General features: G+C 48.0%; 1 protein-coding gene across 3 annotated transcripts in view; it reads right to left on the bottom strand.

The window, feature by feature from the left end:
• Positions 1 to 24,596, bottom strand: part of faf (ubiquitin carboxyl-terminal hydrolase-like faf) — a 482,217-nt gene that overhangs the window by 363,306 nt on the left and 94,315 nt on the right. For all 3 annotated transcript variants that reach the window (XM_075874530.1, XM_037429964.2, XM_075874549.1), the window contains one exon: positions 13,021 to 13,153. In XM_075874530.1, the coding sequence (XP_075730645.1) occupies positions 13,021 to 13,153 (133 nt within the window). The remainder of the gene's footprint in view (positions 1 to 13,020; positions 13,154 to 24,596) is intronic.

Genomic DNA, 24,596 nt, shown 5'->3' with positions numbered 1-24,596 from the left:
TTCAAAAGACCAACCTCTGCTGATAACACAGTGTTTGACTTGAGGCAAACTTGTTCTCAGCCTAATAGGTGCATGTTTGAAAGCATATTTGCTACTAAGAGGACAGACCGAAGGAGACCGTACCATTTAGTGCCAAGTTATACCACCCTCCTGGCAGGCACGTATTAACCAGGTTTTGTTGTATGCTCAGAATAGTAGTACATACCATGTGCAGCTGCCCATTTAACTGAAGATGCCTGTGATAGAGTTGTCTGTGATAAGTCTGGCACCTTTCTTCCTTTCCGATACTTTCCAATACAGGCATTGCCATCATTCCTGGCAAATCATCTGCCCCAGCATCTGTTCAACAACTACAATTAAACCTAGATATAACAAAATTGATAAATTTATGGGAAAATTCGTTATAAGAAGGACTTCATTATATGCAGGTTCATAACAAAAATTTGAAAAATAAATGCACAAATTTAACAAAACAGGGACTGATTTAGCAGTAAAAAACTGTTATTATTGCGATAGCAATTATATGGACACACTCAGCTGTTTTTTTTTCTATCGCTGCCATGTTCCGTAACAAGTCTAAGTTGATAGCATGCCCCCGCGAATCGTAACTTTCACAAGCGGGTAAAAACGCACGAGCGTGCTGAAGCAGAGATCAAATTAATCGGCTAATCTCACGAGCATGAAAAAACATGGCGAGATGGGAGGGGTCGCTCAAGTAGACCGGAGAACTTTGATTTTAGGGGCGGTTGCGATCACTGGTGCACGTGCTATCTCGCTGCTTCCTACGCAAAACGACTGTGAAAAGAGCACTTCGCCCTAGAGCGGCCATATTTACCCACACCAGCATTTTGTAGGAGTTCCGTGATATCGGATCCATAAGAGTTGGCTGCCACACTTCGTATAACATTACCATTTTTTGCCATCAGGTTCACTGCACTGAACTCAATGCGCCGTCGTGTTATTGCCAGAGTTACTAATCTATCGCGAGGTGACGAGCTTGCGAACTCACGGCGCAATACGGAAGCACGTGACGAGTCGACCTTTGAAGATCCGACGTTGTCATCGTTGCCTCGAAAAGTTATCAGCATCTAATCTGACATCCCCTCTGCAGTGACGACATAGTTATACGCATTTAAAAAAAGGCAAGAAAAAAAGCAAGGCTGAACGTCGTCGGGGGCCACACCATGCACCCGCAGTGAAACGATGCATGCGCACATGGCATCGAAAACAAAGAACGAACGACACGGATACTGTGGAAAACTACTCAGTAAAGTGCTCTCCCTATGCAGCGCGGCCCCACATATGTGACGCTAACTAAAAGTGTGACACTGCGAACACAAAATTAGCTTTCTGTTTTTATTATTTCTGGTTTGGTAGGGGGGGTGCAGATCCGCGCATGCACCCATGGCGGCAAAAATGGCGGCAACGCCGGCTCGTAAGGCACAGGCCCGCCCCGCGCTCACCTGCAGCAATCACGAGTGCTCACTCTCAGCTGGTTGTCGCCGGGGCCACGAGCGCGCCGCACCCAAAGAAGACGCATGCCGCACAGATGCGGCACCCCCAGAAGATGCATGCTCGTACCAAAATGACAAAATCCTAAGCACAATTCCTAACTTGTCCACAGGGAAAATGCGTTATATCAAGGTTGCCTCCCGCTGTTACTTTATTACACAGAGGTCGCAAATACCGTATTTACTTGCATAATTTGTGCCCTTTATTTCCCGGTTTCGGCAAATTTCACCAGTGCGTACCAAATATTGTGTCACAGTTCAAACGCACGCAGTATATGCATTTACAAAAAAAGTAATTTGAGCACAAACAAAGTGTACTCGCTAATTTTGAAAGAATTAGTGCGTAGTTTAATCATCGTCGCAGCCGCTGACAACACCACCCCTCTCCCTTGAAGCGCATTGTTCTCGGTTCCATCGAGCTCGTTCGAACGCCCCATTTTCTTGAAGCTCTTTCGACAATGCTGGGAGAAAACGGGCCCCACGACATGGCATTACCGAATAAACTAAGATTTGCACATGATTGAAAACGGCTCCTTCAACAGAAGGAAACCGCGTTAACCCAGCAGGCTACTCGCTGAATCTGTGCATGACCTGAGCGGAGAGGGTGTACTCTATAGCAAGCGGATCGACAGTCACAGTGTGCGCAGAGTGAGTGAAGCGCTGCAATCAACTAGGCATCCAGTAAACGATTTGGCTCTCTCCGACTGTACCGCGTTCTAAAAAAAAAAAAAAAACTTAGTCAGTTTTCGCTAAGAAGCAGACCGCAGAAAAACTGTATCACAGACTGCCTGTAGTGTACGTTCAGTCACTGTACCAGGCTGTGTATCCCGGATCCCGCTGTGCTGTAGCTTCAAAATGCTTATCGGCGTCACCACCCCATACTATCAGGCAGTTGTGGGAGAGTCGGAAACTTTTCTGTACTTTGGCAAAAAGAGAAAAATGGCTTTGCGGTAAGCACTTTTGGCAATATATCCCGAGTTTCTTCCTTTGTTGGCGGCGATGGCGCATGTCAGGAAATGTCGGAGTGAGGTGAAAGGGGGGGAGGGGTGCCTGCTCGTGCACACTCTAAGCCAAAAAAAAACAGAAAAGTATTTTTGCTCGTTGGCAGTGCCACGCTTTTATTTAGCGTCAACTATGTGGAGCTGCGTTGTATATGGACGGCACTTATGTTTTCCGCGGTATCCGTGTCTATGTGCGTGTCATTCACTTTTCGTTTTCGACGCCATGTGCATGTGCATAGTTTCACTGCGCGCGCATGGTGTGGCCCCCAACGACGTTCAGCTTTGCTTTCTTTTTTATTATTGCGATTAAATGAACAGTTTCGGCTGGTTTTTTGCCGCCGCTGCCGACATTCACCGTATATGTATACGTATTCATATATATATGAAAACTCAAGGAAGAAAAAAAAAATGGCAGCATATCCACGAAGTGAACGATGGAGAGTGGGGCGAAGCATCCGTCCGTCTATTCGTTCTTGCATCCGTCCGTCCATGCGTGCGTCGGTGTGGGCGCCCGTGCGTCCATCCACCCATCCGTGCGTGCATCTGTTCGTGCGTCCACACGTCCATCTGTGCGTCCGTCCCTGCGTTCGTCCATGCATCCGCTCCTGCGTTCGTCCATGCGTCCATCCGTCCGTGCAGCCATCCGTGCGTCCGTCTATGCATCTGTCTGTGAGTCCATTCGTCAACCTATTCAACAATCCAAGTACTACCATCTCGCATCCTTTCATCATACCGTATATATTCCTCATACAGAAGCACCGTCATCCAGCCGACATTACAAGGACTGAACGAGAAGAAGCAGACGTACACTTTCTTACGGCTTGCACTCCGTGTCTACTTCCCACCTTTAACCACCTCGAGTTCATGGTATATACTAGTTCACTGTACTCATGCACTTCGGCCCAACGCTCACTAAACCTTTCTAAAACCAAGAAAGTTACACCCAGCGAGTATAATGTAGCAACCCTTTCTTGTCAGATAGTGCTCAATGTACATGTCAATGGCTGCTAAGGGGTAATGAGAGACAGGAGAACTCGGCTTTTAGTTAACGCGCACGCTGCAAATTTTTTATTGTTCAACAACACATAGAAGAAATCTCCCACCGGAACCACTTTGAAGGTCAAAATGCAAGACTGGTTACACACTACTACTACGACTACGAGGGACAAACGGGTGCCGCTTTAAGAAGCTTCACCCCTAAAAAGCAGTCCACGCTCAGCGCCCAGCTAGTCATGATGCACCAACGCGCGCTTATCTTCCACGTGTACTTTGCCCTGCAAATGGGGTGGGGGCGGGGGGGGGGGTAGGTGCTCGTGCGCGTGCGCCTTCGACTTGGACCAGAACAATTGTGTTTAGTTGCCGGGCGCACAAAGATCACTTCGCTCGCTGGACAGGCACCGTTTGCAAAAAGAGTGTGCTTTTCAAACACAGTGAAGTAACAGTTGGGGCACTTTTAGTTCACACATTGGCACAGAGACTATCTACATTATCCTATATTATGAAAAACTAGCGTCCATAGTTTCGCGCATGCTCGTGCTTCTGACAGCGCGACTTCTCTTGAATCCGTAACAATATCTGTACCTGTGATTACATTTCAAGCCTTGTTTTTGTTTAAACAGCTCGTTAAGTGTCTAACGGTGCACAATGTTAGTTTGCTCTCGCCCTGTATATGTTCTTTTTGTGCGTCATTTGTGCATAAGCAGCGTGCTGCCCATTCTCTCTGCTTTCCGTTTTCAGCGCTACATTCAAAGTTGTTGCCATCGTGTTCATTGCTTCGTACTTGCGGCAAAACTGAATTTTCCCAATTTTAGATAACCGTGTTGTCAACACTCAGGGCATATCAGATTAAGCACTGACGGAAACTCACCGAGACTACGGTGACGACGGATCTTCAGAGGTCGACTCGTCTCACGCTTCCATGTTGACCGCGCCGGGAGTTCGCACGCTTTCGGGATTAGCTGATTAGTTCTGGCCATAGGATGGCACGTTCAATGCAGTGAACACGGTAGCAAAAATTGTAATATTATATAGTCGAATCTCATTAATTCGAACACGCTTAATTTAAACTTTTGGTTAATTCGAACTTACGATGAGGTCCCGTCAAAGCTATGTGTATTCCAATGGGCGAAAACGCTCGGTGATTCGAACGCCCAAGCACTTCCGACGGTTAATTCGAGCATATCGTGCTCCAAAAATGCTCTCAGCACCCCCCCCAGTCCCGCGGCGGTACTTGCGACATCTCAACGCTGCACGCGAAGGAAATGAAAAGGAAAGAAAAGGCTGCGATAGAATTTTCGCTCTCTCTCAAATGCTGATCTGCGATGCGCCCATGTCACGCTTCTCTTTTTTTTCATCCCTGCCACGTAAGGACCCTTCTCCTTCCAACGCCTTGAGAAGGAGGGGGTCCCTCACACGCCAGTGCCATGCTTCTCCCTTTCCCATCCCTGCCACCTAGCCCTTCTCCTTTTAACAACGCACGCGAAGAGAGAAAAAAAAAAAAACTGCCGTGGAGTGCTGGTTTTCTTTAAAATGCCTATCTGCTTCTCTCTGCGTGGAGACGCTCCTCCTTTCTCGTCATGTGCTGGCAATGCTGCGGCTGCGTAAAGGAGAGCGGAGGCTCCGCTACGCAGTCGTTGTTGTCATCTTTACAAAATGTCGGCGCTGGACATTTCCGCGCGCAACTTCTCTTGCCAGGATAATGCTGAAGCCAAAGTAGAAATGCTTTGCAAGCTGCATGCGAAATTGGTTGACTCGCTGCAAGACAAACATCTGCAGACGCGCATCACCGATTACTTCAATTAATAAAGGATGTCCTGTGATTTGTGAATAAATGTAAGTCTTCTGAAACTTCCCCACGTGTGTTAGCTGAATGCATATGCGTCGCTGCATGGAGAGTCCTCCGTTTATTTAACTTTCATTAATTCGAACTTCTTTTATTTTGAATAAACTTTCGAGCCCCTTCGAGTTCGAATTATTGAGATTCGAATGTAAGTGTAAGGCTGGCAGGATCTCTTTTGGCTCTGTTATGGCGGAATTCCTACAAAACGCTGGTGTGAGCAAATACGGCCCCTCCAGGGAGAAGTTCTCTTTTCACACAGTCCCTTCACGTTGAAACCGCATTGACATTCACCGAGACAGCAGGCACGCCAGTGATGGTGACCGCCCTTAATATCCAAGTTCATTATTGCTACTAGAGTGATACCCCCCCTGCCACAATGTTTCACGCTCGTTCAAGATGAGCAGATTACTTTCTGTTTGAGCATTCGACGGAAGTTCTAACATGCGGGAGATGTTACCTTATGCCCTTTCCAGACGATAGGAATGGGCCAACTCATTTGATCTCAGCATTAACAGCGCTCGTGCACTTTTACCCGCTCGTGAAAGTTGCGGTGCGCGAGGGCATGTAATCGATTTGGACTTATTACGAAACATGGCGGCAATGACGAAAACCCGCCAAAAGTGTCAATATAATTGTTATCGCAATAATAACACAGTTTTTTTAATGTAAAATAAGTGTTTTGGGATAGTTATGCCTCCAGTCCCCCTTGTGTTTCATGATTTGCACGTTTATTTTCCGAATTTTCGTACCGAACATGCATATAACAAATATACCCTAACAAATTTTTTCAGGAATTTATCAATTTCCTTATATCCAGGTTTAACTGGTGCAGCAACGTTTCTCGGTGCCCGCGACCTGCAGTGTTAAACTCCGCGACAGTGAGGTGCTTGAGTTTCTGTAAAGCAGTGCGCGCTTGAATACACTCCGGCGAAACGAAGCGGCAGTGATCGGCTGCCAAGCGCGTTTAGGTAGTCGCCTACTAAAAGCGTGCAATAGGCCTAAAGTGACGCTCCGCCGCACACGTGCCCGAGCAGATAACTGGGGATGCTTACTGTGATAAGGCTTTTTGCCGGTGATAAGTCATACCGGCACATTAAGTGGTCGTTGCTCGCCTTCGTTTTTCCCCGACGATCACTCGCAATGTCATCGCCGCAATCGCGCGGAAGTTGTAATAACTTATCGGCTGATCTCCGCACTTATCAACATGACGGAAAACCGCTCACTGCACATTGTGGCGTCTGCAAGTTCAGCCGCACAAAAAATTTTGTGGCGCGAAATGTTATTGTGGTACGCAGTTATTAGGCACTAACTGGTACACATAGGTCAAACACTACGGCTTAAGTCGTCCGCGAATTCATTAGTCTTTATGAAACTCGGTTGGGGATTCGTCGCAACTATGTTTTAACCGTTAGTACGCTTAAAGTGGGTACGCACTAGCGAGGCTTGAGTGTAGTGCAGAGTTCAAATTCGCTTCGGTTCGAATTTAAATCATTGAACATTTCGAATTCGAAATGAAGGAATAAGTGTATATTAGTCCACATGGAACTTCTTGTAAAAGTAGTTTCACTGCAGTGTAAAAATGCCAAGTCATGAAAACATCACTTAAATATATTAGGTTGCATTTAAATCTTTGTAAAAGTGGTTTCACTGCAGTAAAAGTGGTTTCACTGCAGTAAAAGAAAGCCGAACATTGAAAACGCCTAATCAGGAAAAATCTGCATTGCCACAAAGTTCCGCTTCAAAGCTTTTAAGTAGATTAAGAATTTGCAATTTGCGACAAATGCAACAACCCACTCACCACAAACACTGAGGTTTGTTGTTGAAGAAATTTTTCTTGTTGTATGACCATGCAAGGCCTCGCACTGCTCATCACACTATTAGAAGCACCATTAAGACAAAATCTGCGTTACTGGAACACTCTCCCTACAGACCAGACCTAACTGCACGTGACTCACTTGTTTGAGCCACTCTAGCATACCCCCAAATCGATTCATAATTTTTTAAATTTGAAAGCTTGTTATACCGGCTTTTATGCATTAAGCATATAGTTAAACACGATTAAATCGGACCCACATAAATCAAATTTTCAGGTATATCAAACTCGTAAGTTATCCCCTGAAAGTTCCTTTGCAAAAGTATAGAAATTCGCATGTTTATATCTCATGGTATTTTTACCCACCCTCAGATATATCAAACGCCGCGCGAGCTGGAAAATGCGCTTTGGCATCCCCCCCCCCCCTCACGATCTCCGCGGCAGTGCGGCTACGCGCCCGAGTTGGAAGGCACGCTTTAGCACTTGCAGCGCTCGGCGATGTCCGCGCGCCACCACGCCTCCGCCAAAACCCAAAACGCTCGAAAAAAGGCAAGGGCAAGAGGGCTCAGACTGCACCATCTCTAACCTATGGAACGTTTTTTTTTTTTTGTTCGTTGCTCTTTCTCTCTTTCATCGTTTCTCCGTGTAACCGTCAGTTCGGAGAGCCGGCATGCAGGAGTCGCCGCCTTCTTGCTTTCGCCTTTTCTTTTATTTTTTGTTGCTGTTTTAGGACTTTTGATCAGCCAACCAAAGCTCGCGCCTTTTGCTGTAGCTCTCGCAGGTGGCCATCACCTCGCGAGCACTTTGTTGCTTCCACTGTCGCGTTGCCTATGTACCGCCGCATGTGCAGCATTTCTTTTTTGGGTGCGTGGTGTACAAAGCCGCTGCGAACTCCTTGACTTGTCGACTTCTCGTGTAGCTATGGCCAGCGTCAAGAAGCACAAGACCTTTGGCTTTGCGACGAAGTTGAAGACTATTCAGCATGTTGAGGCGGGCGAGAAATGTTCGACCATCGTGGACGACTTCGGGATACTACGGAGCACTCTGAGTACCTAGTTGAAAACAAGGCAGATGTCAAGGCAAAGGCAGTGGGTGGAGCAGCAAATGTCAGGAGTCTGTCATATGCACGCTTCCGCCCACGGGAATGTAAAAAAGGCACTCTATGCCTGGTTTTAGGCAGAGCTCGCGGAGAAAATTCCGGTGGATGGCCCGATGCTGATCACGAAGCCAAATGATTTGCCGCTGCACTAGGTGAAACAAATTCACCGACAACAGCGGGTGGCTTCCCCGATTTAAGCAGCGCTATAACATTCTTGGCAAAACCAATTCTGGCGAAAGCGAAGTTGTCAGCAGCCAGGACATGCAGCATTGGATGACAAAGGAGGGCCGGAAATCTCCACAAAGTTTTCCACCGCTGAGATCTTCAATGCCGGGCGAGACATGAACACAGACACAGTGGTCAACTGCTTCCACAAGCTGGACTTCAAGACTGCGGAACTTGCGGAAACCGGTGAAGACGACGACAACGAGCACATAGACGACGCGTTTCTCGAGCGGTCGTCCTGCTTCCCGGCAGCAGTTCCACACGAAATGTCTGCAGACGACTTCGTGCAAGCGGACTACAATGTCCAGGTCAACAGCTCAAGTGCAGAGGAGGATCGCCCGCACGAGGCGCTGGCTACATGTGCGTACTCTCCCGCTGAAGTGGCGGCAGCGTTCGGCATAATTTGTCGTCGTATCGGCCACACAGAAGGAACCGGGCTGTCGCACCAGGACAGCCTTGATAAGACCGAGACTAGCGTCTTCAACATTTGAAAAACGAAGAAGCAGGTTTAAGGCTAGAAATTTTTTTTTCATGCAAGTAAATCATTCTGTTATGGTGTGTGTTCGCAATTAGTTGTCATTCTTGAATGCACCTATTGTAGTTGATTCGCTATAGGCAAGCTCTTGGGGCCTCTATTTTTTCTATATCAAATTTTTGATATATTGAGCTAATTTTTGATCCCCTTCACGTTCTATATATCTGTGTTTAACTGTACAGTAAAAGCTCGTTTATCCAGACCTCGTTAACTCGAAAATTCGCTTAACTCAGACTCGTGGTGCAGTACCGGCAAAACTGTGTATATTTCCACGAGGTCAAAAGCTGATTAATTCAGAGGGATTTAGGCGCGCACCGGTTATCTCGGACAACTCCCGAGAGGGCTATTGGGACTCCAGAGTCGCGCGATCTCAGCGGCTTGGAGGCTCAAGCACGGCTTGCCGTAACTGACGCACTGACCGACGGCAGAACCGGATTTTCGGAGGAACTGAAACCGAGCGAACAGCAGAATATGACCATGATGATAGTGAATGAGGGGAAAGTGGCTAGGTGGCACTAGTCACCACCCAGCGAAAGCGCTTGGGCCACTAGCGCATCCAGTGTCTACTAACAGCTGCTCGCTACGCCCATGCTACGCCTACTGGTGTACTTCGTGTCTTGGTTCTTTGTGTTATGACTTCGCGTGTTGCAGCTGTGTTTGTGCGCATTGCCGCCGTGCTTCATGGTGACCGTCAAGAAGTTAAGCGGCCGCAGCAGCCAGCAAATGACCTTGAACGAAAGGTTATGATATTGAAAGAAGTGAACGCAGGTGTTTCTCAACAGGAGATAATGAAAAAGTACGACGTTAAGAGAAGCACCTTAAGCGACTACGTGAAAAACAAAAAAAAAATTTTGGAGCCGTTTGACAGCGGCAAATTCACCGGAAAACCAAAATGACTAAGGACGGCAGCACACACGAAGCTGGAAGATGCACTGCTCCGGTGGATAACAGACATGCGGAACAGCCAGCTTCCCTTGGATGGACCGTTGATCTGTCAGCTTGCTGAAAGGGTCTGTCAGCAAGCTGAAAGGATGGAATCTTTCAGTGCGTCTGAAGGCTGGTTTGCCCGCTTTAGAGAAAGGCACGTGTTGGTCTTTCGAAACTTGGCGGAGAAAAAGCAGCAGTTAATGAACTGTGTATTGCTGACTGGAAGACAACTGAGCTTCCCCAGTACCTGGCTCGTTATGAGCCTGCCAGCGGCTTCAATGCCGATGAAATGGCTCTCTTTTTTAAAACCTTGCCGGACAAAACGATCACGTTCAAGGGCGACCCGTGCATTGGAGGGAAGAGGAGCAAAGAAAGGATCACTGTGCTTATCGCTTCAAATATCACGGGCACCAAGCGCCTGCCACTGCTAGTCATTGGGAAGGCACGTAACCCAAAGTGTTTTTAAGAACATTCACCACTTTCCTGTGCAATATCACGCCAACAGAAAGGCCTGGATGACTTCAGATATTTTCCAAGCTTGGCTGCGCCAACTCGACCGCCGCTTCTCCGCTAACGAGTGCAATGTTTTACTTCTAGTCGACAATTCCAGTGCTTATACCAGAGTGACAGGACTGGAGTGCATCGAGCTTGTATTTCTACCTGGAAACACGACGGCTGCTCTGAAACCGCTGGAGCAAGGGATAATTCAGCACCTAAAAAGCAGGTACAAAAAGCATGTGCTGAAACAGACCCTGCAGAGCAAGGAAGCAGGGCGAGAATATGAACCGAGTCTCCTGACCGCAATTCACATTTTAGCGCATGTGTGGAGCGACACGCCGCCCGCGGTCATTGCAAATTCTTTCCGGCACAGCAGCTTTGTCCGCCCTGACGACTCAAATATTCCTCCAGAGGCCACTCCAGAGGACACCCGCGAGCCCACTGGAAATATGGACGACGAGGTGAATGACACGCATTTCGACTCTCTCCTTCCTAGTGGCATCCAGATTTTAGACTATGTCGCTATAGACTATCATGTTGCCGTTGCTGGTCCACTGACTGACAATGATATATTATCGGAAGTGCTTGAGGAGGACCAAAATCACTGTTCTGATGATGACGACCAGGAAGAGCCGATGCCCTGTCGCCGCACCGTGCAGGAGGCCGCCGAAGCCCTCGCAGTAGCTGTCCTCGAGGAGTTCTGCGTTAGTTCTCGCGACAGTGAATGTGCGCACCACCACCTGATGGGATTAAATAAGATCGTTCTGTCAGTAATTCCGACGATGAGACAGGCAAAAATAATGCACTTTTTCAAAAAATAAAGGTTTGTCTGTGCCGTGTACTTCTTTTTTTTGTTTTCGTTGTCCATTTGATAATTCGGAATTCGGTTAACTCGGACATTTTCTCCGGTCCCGTGAGATCCGAGTTAACGAGCTTTTACTGTAGTAAATTTGAGAATGCTACATACTAACGCGATAGTGTTAAAAGCTTGTTTCGCAGAAATTCCGATGTCGGCGGTTGTGAGCGAAAAAATTATCATCTTTGCATGACCGAAAAATTGAGAAAGATGCAAATAAAATAAATAATTGAAAATTCCTCGTCTGAGTGGGAATAGAGCCCTCATTGTTTGCATGGCATGCGGGGATTCTACTACACAGCCACGCTTCTTTTTGTGAATACAGTGAAAATAACTTCCGGTGCTTCGAAATGCAGTAAAAGTAAATTTCATGCTTTACAAACCCACGCGTCCTGTATATATGCTTCAGAACACAACACGAACTGTTGCCGTAATAATGCGTAGTACAGTGCACATTGACATCGGATGTCAGGACATGAGATTATCATAATGACTTTTAGTTTAAAGCCAGTCACCCACTACGAAAGGCACACACACTACTGCACCTTTAAGGCCACGTAGTGGGTGCATAGCAAGTTCGAAAAGATTTCATAGTGTTCAAGTGTTTAAAGTACACAGTAGAAACAGAGTATCGCCGTCGCGTTAAGCTCTCAAAGCCGAAGCTTAAGGGTCCCTCAATTATTTTTACAGGTTATCACTTGCTTTCTACCGAAAGTCAAATCCTGCTATCAACTTGTTTCTACTTTTTTTAAAGCAAAGAGAATAACATTTGCACAGGCCTTGTTTCAGTTTTAAGAAAATATTGTGAAGATTAGTTAGGTCATGACAAATCATAGTAAGCCCATTTTTCTCTATAATGTGCTATATATACTACTCAAATTCAATTCGACATTATTCGACCAAAATCAAACACAAAATTCACTATTCGCACAAGCCCAGTTTTTCTTCTAATTGCTGATATATCCTGGCTGCTCAATTAGAAGTTTGCACCAAAAGAACAACAAGCAGTCATCCGTTCCCTGTGGTCAGAGGGTGTCAAAGGTTTAGGCGTTCTGTGCAGACTATCCTCGCAATATGGCAAAAGTGCCCTATGACATAAAACTGCTTTTAAGCAGATCGAGAATTTGCAATTCCCGATGAATGCAACAAGCAACTGACCACAAACACTGAGGTTTGTTGTTGAAGAAAGTTTTGTTGTTCTGTGACCATGCAAGGCCACGCACGGCTCATCACACTATTGAAAGCACCATTAAGACGAAATTCGCGTTACTGGAACACTCTCCCTACAGCCCAGACATAACTCCACGTGACTCACTTGTTTGAGCCACTCAAGCATGCTTTGCGTGATTGCCGATATGTATGCCTCAAATTCATACGTGCAAAAGTAGCTTTGCGACCAATTGAAAACCTTCTATTTTGAAGGATTATGTAAGCTCATTGACCGCTGGGCCAAGAGCACTGACAAGGAGGGAGATTATGTAGAAAAATTATGTGCATAGTATCCCCCTAGCTTCCCACTAATAAACTGTAGAATGAAAAGTGTACTTAATTTTTTACTTGTCCTCATATTTTAAAGGCAACACTCGCCACTAATAATCAGTCAGACTGGCCCCTGTGTACAAGAAATGCAAACGAAGAACACAAATCAAGCGTACACTTCTGAGGTTTCAATTTCGGTGTCAGGGGTCCTCTAAGAAAAACACGAAAGGCACTGACCGCCATGCGTTCAGCTGTGAGCCATTCCTCCTCATCAGTATGTCGGTGGGCGTAGTAGGACACGTTGGCAATCACCTTGTTCACCTCGTTGAGCGCATTCATCTTGCCATTGAATGAGGAGATCTGCAGCAACCTGCAATGTCCCAAGTTTCAGACCAAATGCCATTCACCTGAAACCTGCATTTACACACTCAAAAGAACTTCCCCTGAATTATTGTCTGCTTAATTACTGGTTCACAATTTAAAAATGCAAGAAAACATCTGCACCAACAAAAATGCTTTGATCTCTAGATGCAAGCACCACAGCCCCGATCTAGCAGCTGAGCTTTGTCACCACTGGATCACTGCAATGACAAAATGTGCACAGCAACTTCCAAGACACACTTCACTACATGCAGAATGCTGACGAGAATATAAAACAAGGAAGAAACTCTCTATCTCTACCAAGTAATGATGAAGACAGGGCTAACCAAAAAGAAAAAGAAAAAGTACCCACTCAAGGATAACCGGACATAGCAGTGAAACTTGAGAATAGCACGCGCTTTTTTAGACAGTGCACACCTTCCAATCTTGGAGGCTACACATATGGCCACTCAAAGCTAAGCTTGGCTAAGCCAGTGAGAAGTCCAACACGTCTGCTTTCAAAACAAGACTGTGCTGCTCCGAACAAGTGATTTAGTCCAGGAATAATTTATAAATGTGTTTGATGTGCAAGCACATGTTTGAAAAGTGTGCGACACCATCAGCCTGAACCAAAGACGACGAGCAAAATGGTGCGCAGGTGCGACACGCGTAAGCGTGGTGCATTTTAAGGGGAGATATGGGTCAAAAAACTAGAGTTTTTTTCAAAATTAACAATTTTTTATTTTTGCCTGTTTTGATAAGATTAGTACCTCTACTGTTATGAAAAAAATAATACAGGTCGAGACTTAACTGGAAATGCTTTAAAATTGTATCTAAAGAGCACAAGGCGCCTGTTAAAAGGTCGAAAGTGTGCAGTCTTCGCGCACCTTGCCACCGATAATGCGCCGCCGCTCGCCATTGTTGATCGCATGAGTCGAGCCTCACTCTTCAAATAACAACAGTTTCTCTCGCTGATGCAGCACAAGAAATAATAAAAAGAAGCACTCTTCTGCGTGTCTTTAGAGCGCCGCAACTGGCTTATCACATGGTACGAATCAAAGACCACCATTGGCCGCAGCGTACCTGTATGTACTATGAAACCTATTTGCGGGGTCCATGTCTTGTCGAGCAGCACAGCTGTACAATGCTTTTTTCGTGTAATTATCTCTGTTATGAATGAAAAAAGCATTGCTCGCAAGTGAAAGCCGTTGTGCGGCGTGCTCTGTAGGAATAGGCTAAGAGCAGCTGGTCCAATTTGTGGCAGTTGTTGGCTTGCAAAAGCCAATGCATCAAAAGTCATTCACACGCGTCAGCCGGAGAGTTCGTGATGAGGCAATGGATGACGTCAGTGCCAATGTTGAGAGGCCGAAAGAGCTCGCAGTGAGAGAACTTAGCAGGGACGACATTGCCATTATGTACGACAGTATGTAGCACAAACATGGCAGCAAAATGGCATGACACTGGACTTGGTTTGAATTTCATAGTCGTGTCGAACTTCTTCCTAGCTTGCAGTTGGCACAAGGCTCTGCCAGATGGAGCGGAATTTGGACAAGCGTTTCATGGCCCTGTCTGTGATTGAAATGTCTGTGAGGAGTGGGCTCGAAAAAGCCGAGAGGGACAAAGTCATGGTGCTGGCGTATTTTAGTCACAGTGGTCACTACAAGAAGGATTGTTGTTTTTGGTTTTTGGTGTGCGAATTTCATCTGATTTAATAATATCTTTCATAAATAAAAACTGAATTTTAACTTTAAAACTCGTTTTTCTCAAAACACAAATTTTGGCATTTTTTCCAATGTGCCCCTCCTTTTTTGGGCACTTCTAGTGCTCAAATCTGCATGAAATTTTGCCCAAATTTTTTCCAAAGTATCATAAATGCAATTTTCTAGTTTAAATTTCAATATTTTATTTTATAATAAAAAAGTGTATGTATACTTTACTAGGGTAGGTGAAATATGGGCTTTTTACGTCTATTATTTTTCACGCATATTACATATTTTGTATGTGCTTCCTAATTAGTTATTTGCACTCTACACTTTATTTGAAGCATTATGAGCTATGAATGGTAAAAAATTAGAGAAGTTTAGGGATGAAAAGAGGGGGGCAAAAGGGTTAAGGTTTTCACTTTGTCATGTTGCAGAGCTGAAAGTGTGTAACTTGCAAGAAAACTAATTATATATTTGAAATCGGCATAAAAAGTTCCGTAAACAGCTCAAGTTTCACTGCTCTAGGGTGAATATTGAAAAAAAAGTGTCTTTGAGTAGCACCTCCCCTTAAACCGATATGGAGCTTAGCTTGCACAGTGATTTGGAAGAAAAATCATGAGAGAAGCACAGCAGAGCTGGCAGGCGTGGCTGAGTCGGCAGCGAGCAAAGAAGGTCACCAGGGTGCGGGAGTGGCAGCCAGCAGAGCTCCTGCATCAAGATCACTGCGAGCTCCCACTTGGACACAGAGGTCCTTCTCGTTGTGTGGAGTTAGACAGACTAGCTCTACGTCTCCGGCATTGTGTCCGAGCTGCGACTGCCGAACGCCAAAAGGTTGCTGACGTCAACTGATCCAACGGTTTCCTCCCTCTAAGTCAATGACGTGAGCTTCTGAACCTAATCACCGCCGTCACCGTTTGCGTGAATGCGTCTATGCCTTGATACCAAAGCATCTATCGGCCATGACTCGTTATCTTGCTTGGCCATAGATGACGCCAAAAGCGAACGTGCTTTCTTCACTTGACGGTTGAAGGTGCTGTAGGCAGCGATCGCTGAGCGCAGGCCACACGTTCGCGTGTTCCCTTTCATAGAGAACAACGGTGTACCTCTTCAATCAAGATCTGTTACCTCAAAGATACCCCATTCGTTTTCTGGCCTAGGGGACTCATTTGAGTACAGATTTTCTTCTTTTGAGTATAAAATTGCGTCTTCCCGGCCCAGCTATCTCTAATTCCTTTGCGTCCTCTCCATAGCACTAACGATGTTCCCGTTAGGTTTAACTGCCATCACTCTTCCCGGGTAAATTTGCCGTTCGAAGTTAACTACGATGAAGTCATCCTTCTTGAAGATTCTTTCTCCTGAACTTGCAACATGGGCCTTCAGGATGTTATTTGGTATCACAGAAGTGGTAGGAGTGTGTGTTTTAAATAGGTTGTCAAGACTTCCAAAGAGTACCTCGGAATCCCTTGTACCTCCTTCCAACCACTTTTTGATGTTGCCGTGGTGACTATCTGAAGAGGATTCCTTGTCACTGCTTTTTTCTGCATTGTGGTCCTCAAAAGGAGACCTTTTCTTAGATCGTCTAGCTCTGATACTGTAGGAAGAACTGCTTTTCTTCTGGTAACTTTCCGACAGTTGGTGTGGCACAAAGTTACCGCACGAAGTATCAATATTTAAGTTTACAGCGCTTCAAGAATGCACGCTAAACACCATTCAACATGTCTGCGTCTAGAGTGGCTACACAGCATGGGAACTTTGGTCGGCTGCCGCTATGTCACTTGGCATGTCAGGAGAGCCTTTCGAGCAGCCTATTGCTTTACTGCGCCACCTGGTCATGGCGCGAAATTAAAAAATACAGAAACCAGAGCACGTGTCACAATGTAACCCCTGCAGTCACAAAGTAATTCCACTTTACGGTATGCATTACACGGCAATAGCATTTTAGGAACAGCTTCTTCGGACCCTCTATATAGTATTTTTTTTTTATTCAGCAAGAAGTAAATTTTGCAGGAATTTCGCGGCCTTCAATACCCGTGTTTCCCCTTAAAGTTCAGAATATCAATCTCATTCAAAAATCTGTCAATGACCGCAATCTCCACATGTGCGTCAGCTGGATTAAACTTTTGTTCTTGAGAAAATTAAAAAATTCTTGTTTGCTGATTATCAGTAAAGAAATGAGATCGCCTGAAAGCAGTAATCTTGGAGTGTGAAAGATTTGGATATCCTCTTGTTGAGCATACGCCAGAGGTTCTCTCAGTCTTTAAAACTGGTGTTTTGTGCCTGACCTGCTTCAGCTGCATCAAACAGATCACCATCCCATTTTCATGCAATTCAGAAAAAACAGCAGAGATGCAGTTCAGAAGCCTCAGAGGAGACTTCTGAACTTTTTTTTTTTTTTTTGACAAAGACCACATATTTTTTCTCATGACAGTAGGATTGGTTCTGTGACCCCTGGAATTCAAACGACAGTTTTTGTTAGTTTGCTCATTTTTCTAGCGAAACTAAAATGAGTTGTTAGCAATGCACAGCTTTTCTTATCTGAATACACCACCATGCATAACCAGTGTACCCCAACTAGGAGACAGTAAACGTCCTCAGTGGCATTTCTCAAAGGCAACAGGAGACCGCCAGGAGGCGCCAAGCTGTGAAGACATCTTCACACTGCACTCCGCTTTCTCGAAGCTTTTCTAAGAGCGATTTCGCGCAAACTCATCTAACAGTCTTATAGTCTGCTTTGTGAAGTTCTCCTGATTCCACGGATACTCAAAGCTTGGGCCAGGATCAACTTTACGAGAAGAAACCATCGCAGGCAGATTGGATTACCTTGTTGAGACGCTCACCTCAACGACCACGGCTGGCGTCGCGCGTCCCGGAAGGTACTCCGACGTGCGGAACACGACGGTGTTGTGTGTTTGTGGGAGCACGAACTAGCAGATAGTGAACTTTGGACACTTGCTGTGCTGCCACGGGACAAAGATCGAAGGTGAGCGATGTTTACCTCACTTTCTTGACCTGTTTTGTGACACGACAAAATGCCGGTGGGAAAGATCTGTCAGCCTAAGCGCTCCGACTAACTTGGCAGGAGCAGCAGTCACTTTTTCTTTGTTCTGCCAAGCATGCCTGGCCGGGGCTGATCGTCTTTTCTCGCCATATGGAAGTTGACAAAGCTTATCCGAGCCCTTCTTGGGCACCGGAATCACTCACCGCTGACACAGACGCAAGTGACGTCTCGTCTCGGCAGGCAAAGGATGACGAACCAGCGTCTGTTTACGCGACTCTCGGAAACGAGACTGGCGACGCGACTTGTTCGGAACGCCATGGATGGACTGAGGATGCCTGGCATACTGTTTTATCGCGCAGGCAAAAGAAAAACCTGTTAAAAGAGCAGAAATCCCAGATGGAGAAGGCTGTGAAAGCGAACGAGAAATTTGAAAGCCATCCGCCCGCCGAAAAACAAAAACGTGAAGCCAAGCAGGGTTTCAGACAGAAAAAGCGACGCGGCCCATTTCCACTACCGAAAGAGGACATCAAGATTATTCTGAGGCCGCATAAGAGTCTCTGGGTTAAAAACATATTGCGACTGGAACTCTCCAGGGGTGTGATAGATGCCTGCCAACGAAGTTTCAATGGCAATGACTTTCTGTTGCGAGTTCAACCAGGATCGAACATTGTAATCCTATCTACGCCAAGCATCGAAGTTGCGAGTAGGCTGCGAGGTATCAGTCAACTAAAGATTAGGGGACAAATCCACGCTTTCAATGCATACGTGGCCGACCCCGAAGGCGTCTTGCGGGGAATTATACATGGAATACCGGCCGAGACTTCGCAAGATGAACTAATGGAGAACCTACGTGTTCGCACTCAAGGGGTGAATATTGAGAGAGCAAGAATGTTGGGCTCGTCTAAAACGGCGATTATCACATTCACAGGCAATGTGCTACCGAGGAGCGTATACATAATGGGTGCCGAGTTAATATGCTACCCATACAAGCCAACAGTACAGGTGTGCAAGATATGCCTCCAAACCGGACACCGTACGAACGTCTGTCCAACTCCAAATGTCAATGTATGCCTCAAGTGCGGGGCAAGGGAACCAATGCAAGGACACGACTGCATCCCCAAGTGTGTCATCTGTGACGGTGAACACCCCACAGAAGATAGTCTGTGCAATAAAAAACTTAAGAACGTCGCTCCTCCCAAGAAATTGAGGACAGATCAGCCAAAAGACTAGGTTAGCCAACCTGAATGTACCGGCGATGCCAAGTCGTCCGAAGAATTCCCTCCACTAAGGACGGACATGCCTCGATGGTTCAGCTCGGACCGGATGGAACAGCACCAGTCAAGGTCAAGTTCACGATCCCGATCAAGATCCCAGTCAAGGTCGCGATCGAGATCTCGTTCAAGGAGGGACAGACATCACACTAACGCGGCACCTCCGGCCCCTGGGAAATCCAGCTTAAAGAACCAACGAAAGCATCGCGGACCTCCGGCCGAGATGGGTTCCTGCGAGGAATCACAAGACGCCCTAGCCGCCGGCCGGACAAACATATATCAGGTGAGCTTTGCGGGGTCAGTGTCTTCCAATGCTCCTATAACAGAAAATCCACAATACAAGAAAATATTGGAAGAAAATAAGAGATTGACTCAAGAGGTCGAAGAGCTAAAGAAACAAATGGCCGAAGAGCGAAATAACTTACAGGCAGCAATATCTTCATTAGAGAGACGGCTAGAGGCTAAACTACGACCACGAAACCCGACAGGAATAGCTAGAGGATGTAGTCAGAAAACGACATATTGTCACGCAGCAAAGGACGACGCAGTTGTCTATAAGGAAAACAAGTTTATTGGAGCGAGCTTGTGCTCCCCTAACAACTGAAAGAATACACAGGCGGCGAAGCAGCGGTCGGCAAAGCGACATGCACGCTAGTGAGCGTCGGCGATCGAATGTCGCGGCATCGGCTGAGCAGGAATTTATATCCCTCGGCGCGAGCGTTTCTCGAATAGTCGAATTGTATCGAGAACGCTGTGATAGCGTTTGTTTGAAACGCTGTTTGTTCGGAACGCTCAAAGCGCTGTTCGATAGGGTTTGTTCGAAACGCTGTGATAGCGTTTGTTGGAAACGCTGTTTGTTCGGAACGCTCGAAGCGCTGTTCGATAGCGTTTGTTCGAAACGCTGTGATAGCACAGGCCGGCGCAGCCAGGCCGAAAAAGCAAAACACAAATAAACAAACCCAATGCATGGTTCGCGGCATTACCCCCCCCTAAGAGTGCATCGACCCGATGCTAACATAAGGGACAGTCCAAACAAATTAAAATAAAAGTTCGTCATCGTCCGTAGAAAGGTTTTAAGCGAACCACATGGACGACTTCGGGCCGCAGGCGTCGTCGTGATGTACGGGAGTCACCATCGGGGATCACTTCGTACGTTAGTTCGCCAACACGTCGTAGAATCCGGTAGGGTCCGAAATAGTGTCGTAGAAGTTTCTCACTGAGTCCACGTCGTCGAATGGGAGTCCAAACCTACACACGATCTCCAGGATAATACTCGGCGTCTCGGTGTCGGAGATTGTAGCGTCCGGCATCCACCAGTTGCTGGTCCGTTATACGAACTCGAGCGAGCTGGCGGGCCTCCTCCGCACGTTGGAGGTATCCTTGGACGTCGGCGTTGAGGTCGTCGTCTTCTACGTGCGGAAGCATGGCGTCGAGCATCGTAGTCGGCCGTCTTCCGTAGACGAGCTCGAACAGTGTCATCTGCGTGGTTTCTTGGATAGCCGTGTTGTACGCAAACGTGACGTACGGGAGGACTTCGTCCCACGTATTATGTTCAACGTCGACGTAAGTAGACATCATATCCGCGATTGTCTTATTCAGCCGTTCCGTTGGTCCGTTCGTTTGGGGGTGGTACGCCGTCGTTCTTCGGTGATCCGTGTTGCTGTAGCGTAAGATTCCTTGCATGAGCTCCGCAGTGAAGGTCGTTCCGCGGTCTGTGATTAGGACCTCAGGGGCTCCATGTCGCAGCACAACTTGGTTAATAAAGAACTTTGCAACTTCTTGTGAAGTTCCCCTCGGAAGAGCGGTGGTCTCTGCGTAGCGCGTCATGTAGTCTGTCGCTACGACAATCCATTTGTTCGCGGATCGGGATGTAGGGAACGGGCCCAGAAGGTCCATTCCGATCTGTTGGAAGGGCCTCGTTGGGACGGCGATCGGCTGCAGAAGTCCGGAGGGTCTCGTCGGTGGTGTTTTTCGTCGCTAGCAGTCACGGCAGCTCCGGACGTAGTAAGTGACATCGGATGTAAGGCGGAGCCAGAAGTATTTCGCCTTAATTTTTGTAATCGTGCGAGCTGTTCCGAGATGTCCGGAAGACGGGTCGTCGTGGCACGCTTCCAAAATTGTCACGAAGGTCTGCGGGGATGACAAGTAGATAATTCGTTCTCGTTCCGGGGTTGAAATTCTTCTTCACTAGGATGGAGTTTTTGAGGCTGAACGCTGATAAGTTGCGCTTGAACGCCCTAGGCACGGCGACGTTGCGTCCTTCGAGGTAGTCGATCATGGCGCGGAGGTCAGGGTCGGCACGCTGCTGGGCGGCTAGGTCGCTCTCTGTCACGACTCCGAAGAAGGCGCTGTCTTCATCGGAGTTCTGTGATGGTGGGTCGACGGGGGCGCGGGACAGGCAGTCGGCGTCGGAGTGTTTCCTGCCGGATTTGTAGAATATTGTAACGTCGAACTCTTGCAGGCGCAAGCTCCACCGCCCAAGACGGCCGGAGGGGTCCTTCAAATTGGCGAGCCAACACAGCGCATGATGGTCTGTCACAACCTTAAACGGTCTACCAAAAACGTATGGGCGAAATTTTGAAATGGCCCATATGATAGCCAGGCACTCTTTCTCGGAGGCAGAGTAGTTTCTCTCCTCCTTCGACAGACCACGGCTTGCATAGGCGATTACCTTTTCGTAACCGCTTTGCTTTTGGACGAGGACGGCACCCAAACCGATATCACTGGCGTTCGTGTGCATTTCCGTTTCGGCGTTTTCGTCGAAATGAGCGAGCACGGGCGGGTTTTGCAGGCGTTGTTGCAGCTCGCAGAATGCCTTTTCTTGGTCGTTTTCCCAGCTGAAAGGGGTGCTTTCTTTCGTCAGGCGCGTGAGTGGCTCTGCAATGCGTGCGAAGTTTGCAAAGAAGCGCCGGTAGTATGCGCACAGTCCGAGAAACCTTCGCACACCCTTTTTATCTTTCGGCCTTGGGAAGTTCGCAATGGCTGATGTTTTTGCTGGGTCAGGTAGGACTCCCGCGGCGTTCACGACGTGACCCAAGAACTTGAGTTCCTCGTACGCGAAACGGCACTTCTCAGGCTTCAGCGTTAACCCCGACGTACGAATGGCCTCGAGTACAGATTCCAACCTTGTGAGGTGTTCGTCGAAAGTCCGGGCGAATACGACAACGTCGTCGAGGTACACGAGGCAAGTGTGCCACTTCATGCCTGCTAGCACAGTGTCCATGACTCTCTGAAACGTTGCAGGCGCCGTGCACAGCCCAAACGGCATCACCTTGAACTCGTATAGACCGTCCGGGGTTATAAATGCAGTCTTCTCTCGGTCTCTCTCGTCCACTTCAATTTGACAGTAGCCGGTCTTCAGATCTATGGATGAGAAATACTTGGCGTGGCAGAGGTGGTCGAAGGCGTCGTCGATTCGTGGCAGGGGGTACACGTCCTTTTTGGTGATTTTGTTTAGTCTGCGGTAGTCAACGCAGAATCTTAAAGTGCCATCTTTTTTCTTCACGAGTACAACCGGCGCAGCCCACGGGCTTTTCGATGGCTGTATTATGTCGTCGCTGAGCATGTCATCTACTTGAGTCCGGATGGCTTCGCGCTCGTGTGAAGAAACGCGGTACGGTGACTGTCTGGTAGGTCGGACTCCATCTTCGGTTATTATCCGGTGCTTCGCCAAAGGTGTCTGCCGTAACTTCGAGTTCGAGGAAAAACACTCGCTGTAGCGATGGAGCAACTCCAGTAATCTGTCCCGATTTTCTTGCGACAGCGCCGGGTTCACGTCGAAAGGATGTGGCAGCTTGGAAGCATCTGCGCGTGCGCGTTCAAAGGTGGCGACCGCGATCACTTGACTCGCTTATTGCGTTTTTTCGAGGAATGCAATTGCAGCGCCCTTGTTTAGATGCTGGTACTCCTCGGTGAAATTGGTGACCAAAACGTGGGATCTGCGTTGCTTAAACCGCGCAATGCCTCTTGCGACAGACACACCGCGGTCTAGAAGCAACCTTTGGTCAGTCTCCATGATAGCGTCGACGTCAGGAGCAGCACCTTCACAATAGACGGCGATCATCAAGCTTGCGCGGGGTGGCAGGGTGACGTGATCGTCGGCGATTCTTACAGCAGCAGTCCGAGGTTCGGCTGCGGCGTCGTGGAGTGATCGGAAGAAAACGTTATCGACCTGGTCTGCAGATCAATTATTGCACCATTGTCCGTCAAAAAGTCCATTCCGAGAATTACGTCGTGGGAGCAGTTAGGCAAAATGACGAACTCCGCAGGGTACGTAGTGCCGTCTATGATGACGCGCGATGTGCACATTCCACTTGGGGTCACGAGGTGGCCTCCTGCTGTGCGTATGTGGGGACCGTCCCATTGATTGATTGATTTGTGGGGTTTAACGTCCCAAAACCACCATATGATTATGAGAGACGCCGTAGTGGAGGGCTCCGGAAATTTCGACCACCTGGGGTTCTTTAACGTGCACCCAAATGTGAGTACACGGGCCTACGACATTTCCGCCTCCATCGGAAATGCAGCCGCCGCAGCCGGGATTTGAACCCGCGACCTGCGGGTCAGCAGCCGAGTACCTTAGCCACTAGACCACCACGGCGGGGCGGGGACCGTCCCATCTGGTCGTAACTTTCTTTAGCTTGGACGCGAATGACCTGCACATGACCGAGTAGTCGGCTCCCGTGTCGATGAGAGCGACTACGTCAAGGCCGTCGATGGACAACTGGACGTCGGATGCCGCTTTCCTTGAATTTCGGGTGCGTCGGGGCGTCGTATCGCGGCTTGCGTGTGTTGATGGTCGGGCACTATGCGTCGTCATCGTCGTCTTCTCAGCGGCAGGCTTCGTCATTTCGGGTATGCGTCGCGCAGCAAAGCTGTCGTCGTTTTCGGGGGTCTCGTCAGGGTGTCGTCGGATAGTCGGGATGAGGGCATGTCGTGAATCACGGTCTTGCGTCGTTGGAGGGTTTTCATTTTCTCGCCGTTGTGCAACTTCACCTCCAGAAGTTGCTGCTTTTAGTTTCCCCCTCGTGGGCTGGGGGACCTTCCACGGACGAAGTCAGCATTGCTGCGACGGTTGGGGGATTGGTACGGGTAGGGCGACGGCGAACGGTTGAAACGGGATGGTTCACGGCTGGTGTTCGACAGGTATTCTTCGATCTCAAATGGGCGCTGGCCGGCTTGCGGGCGGGGTGCGTCGACGGAGAACCCACGCAAACCCAGCCTCTTGTACGGGCAGCGGCGGTAGACGTGGTCGGCCTCTCCGCAGTGGTAGCACAGCGGACGATTATCTGGCGTTCGCCACACCTCGGTCCTCCTGGGCGCCTGGTTTCGGGTTACAGTGGGTCGGGCGGGCGACATTGGGCGGCGGTACGGCGGGGCCTCTTGATTACGGGTTGGGACGGGTCGGGGTCGACGAGCAGCAGCGGAGTAGGTCATCGCTTGTGGTTCGTAAGATGCTTCCGACGGCGTAGAATTCCCCAG

Source organism: Rhipicephalus microplus, chromosome 1 (genome assembly GCF_043290135.1).
Source record: "Rhipicephalus microplus isolate Deutch F79 chromosome 1, USDA_Rmic, whole genome shotgun sequence".
NCBI lineage: Eukaryota > Metazoa > Arthropoda > Arachnida > Ixodida > Ixodidae > Rhipicephalus > Rhipicephalus microplus.
Note: the sequence above shows the minus strand (reverse complement) of the source record. Positions and strands in the feature narration are given on the sequence as shown.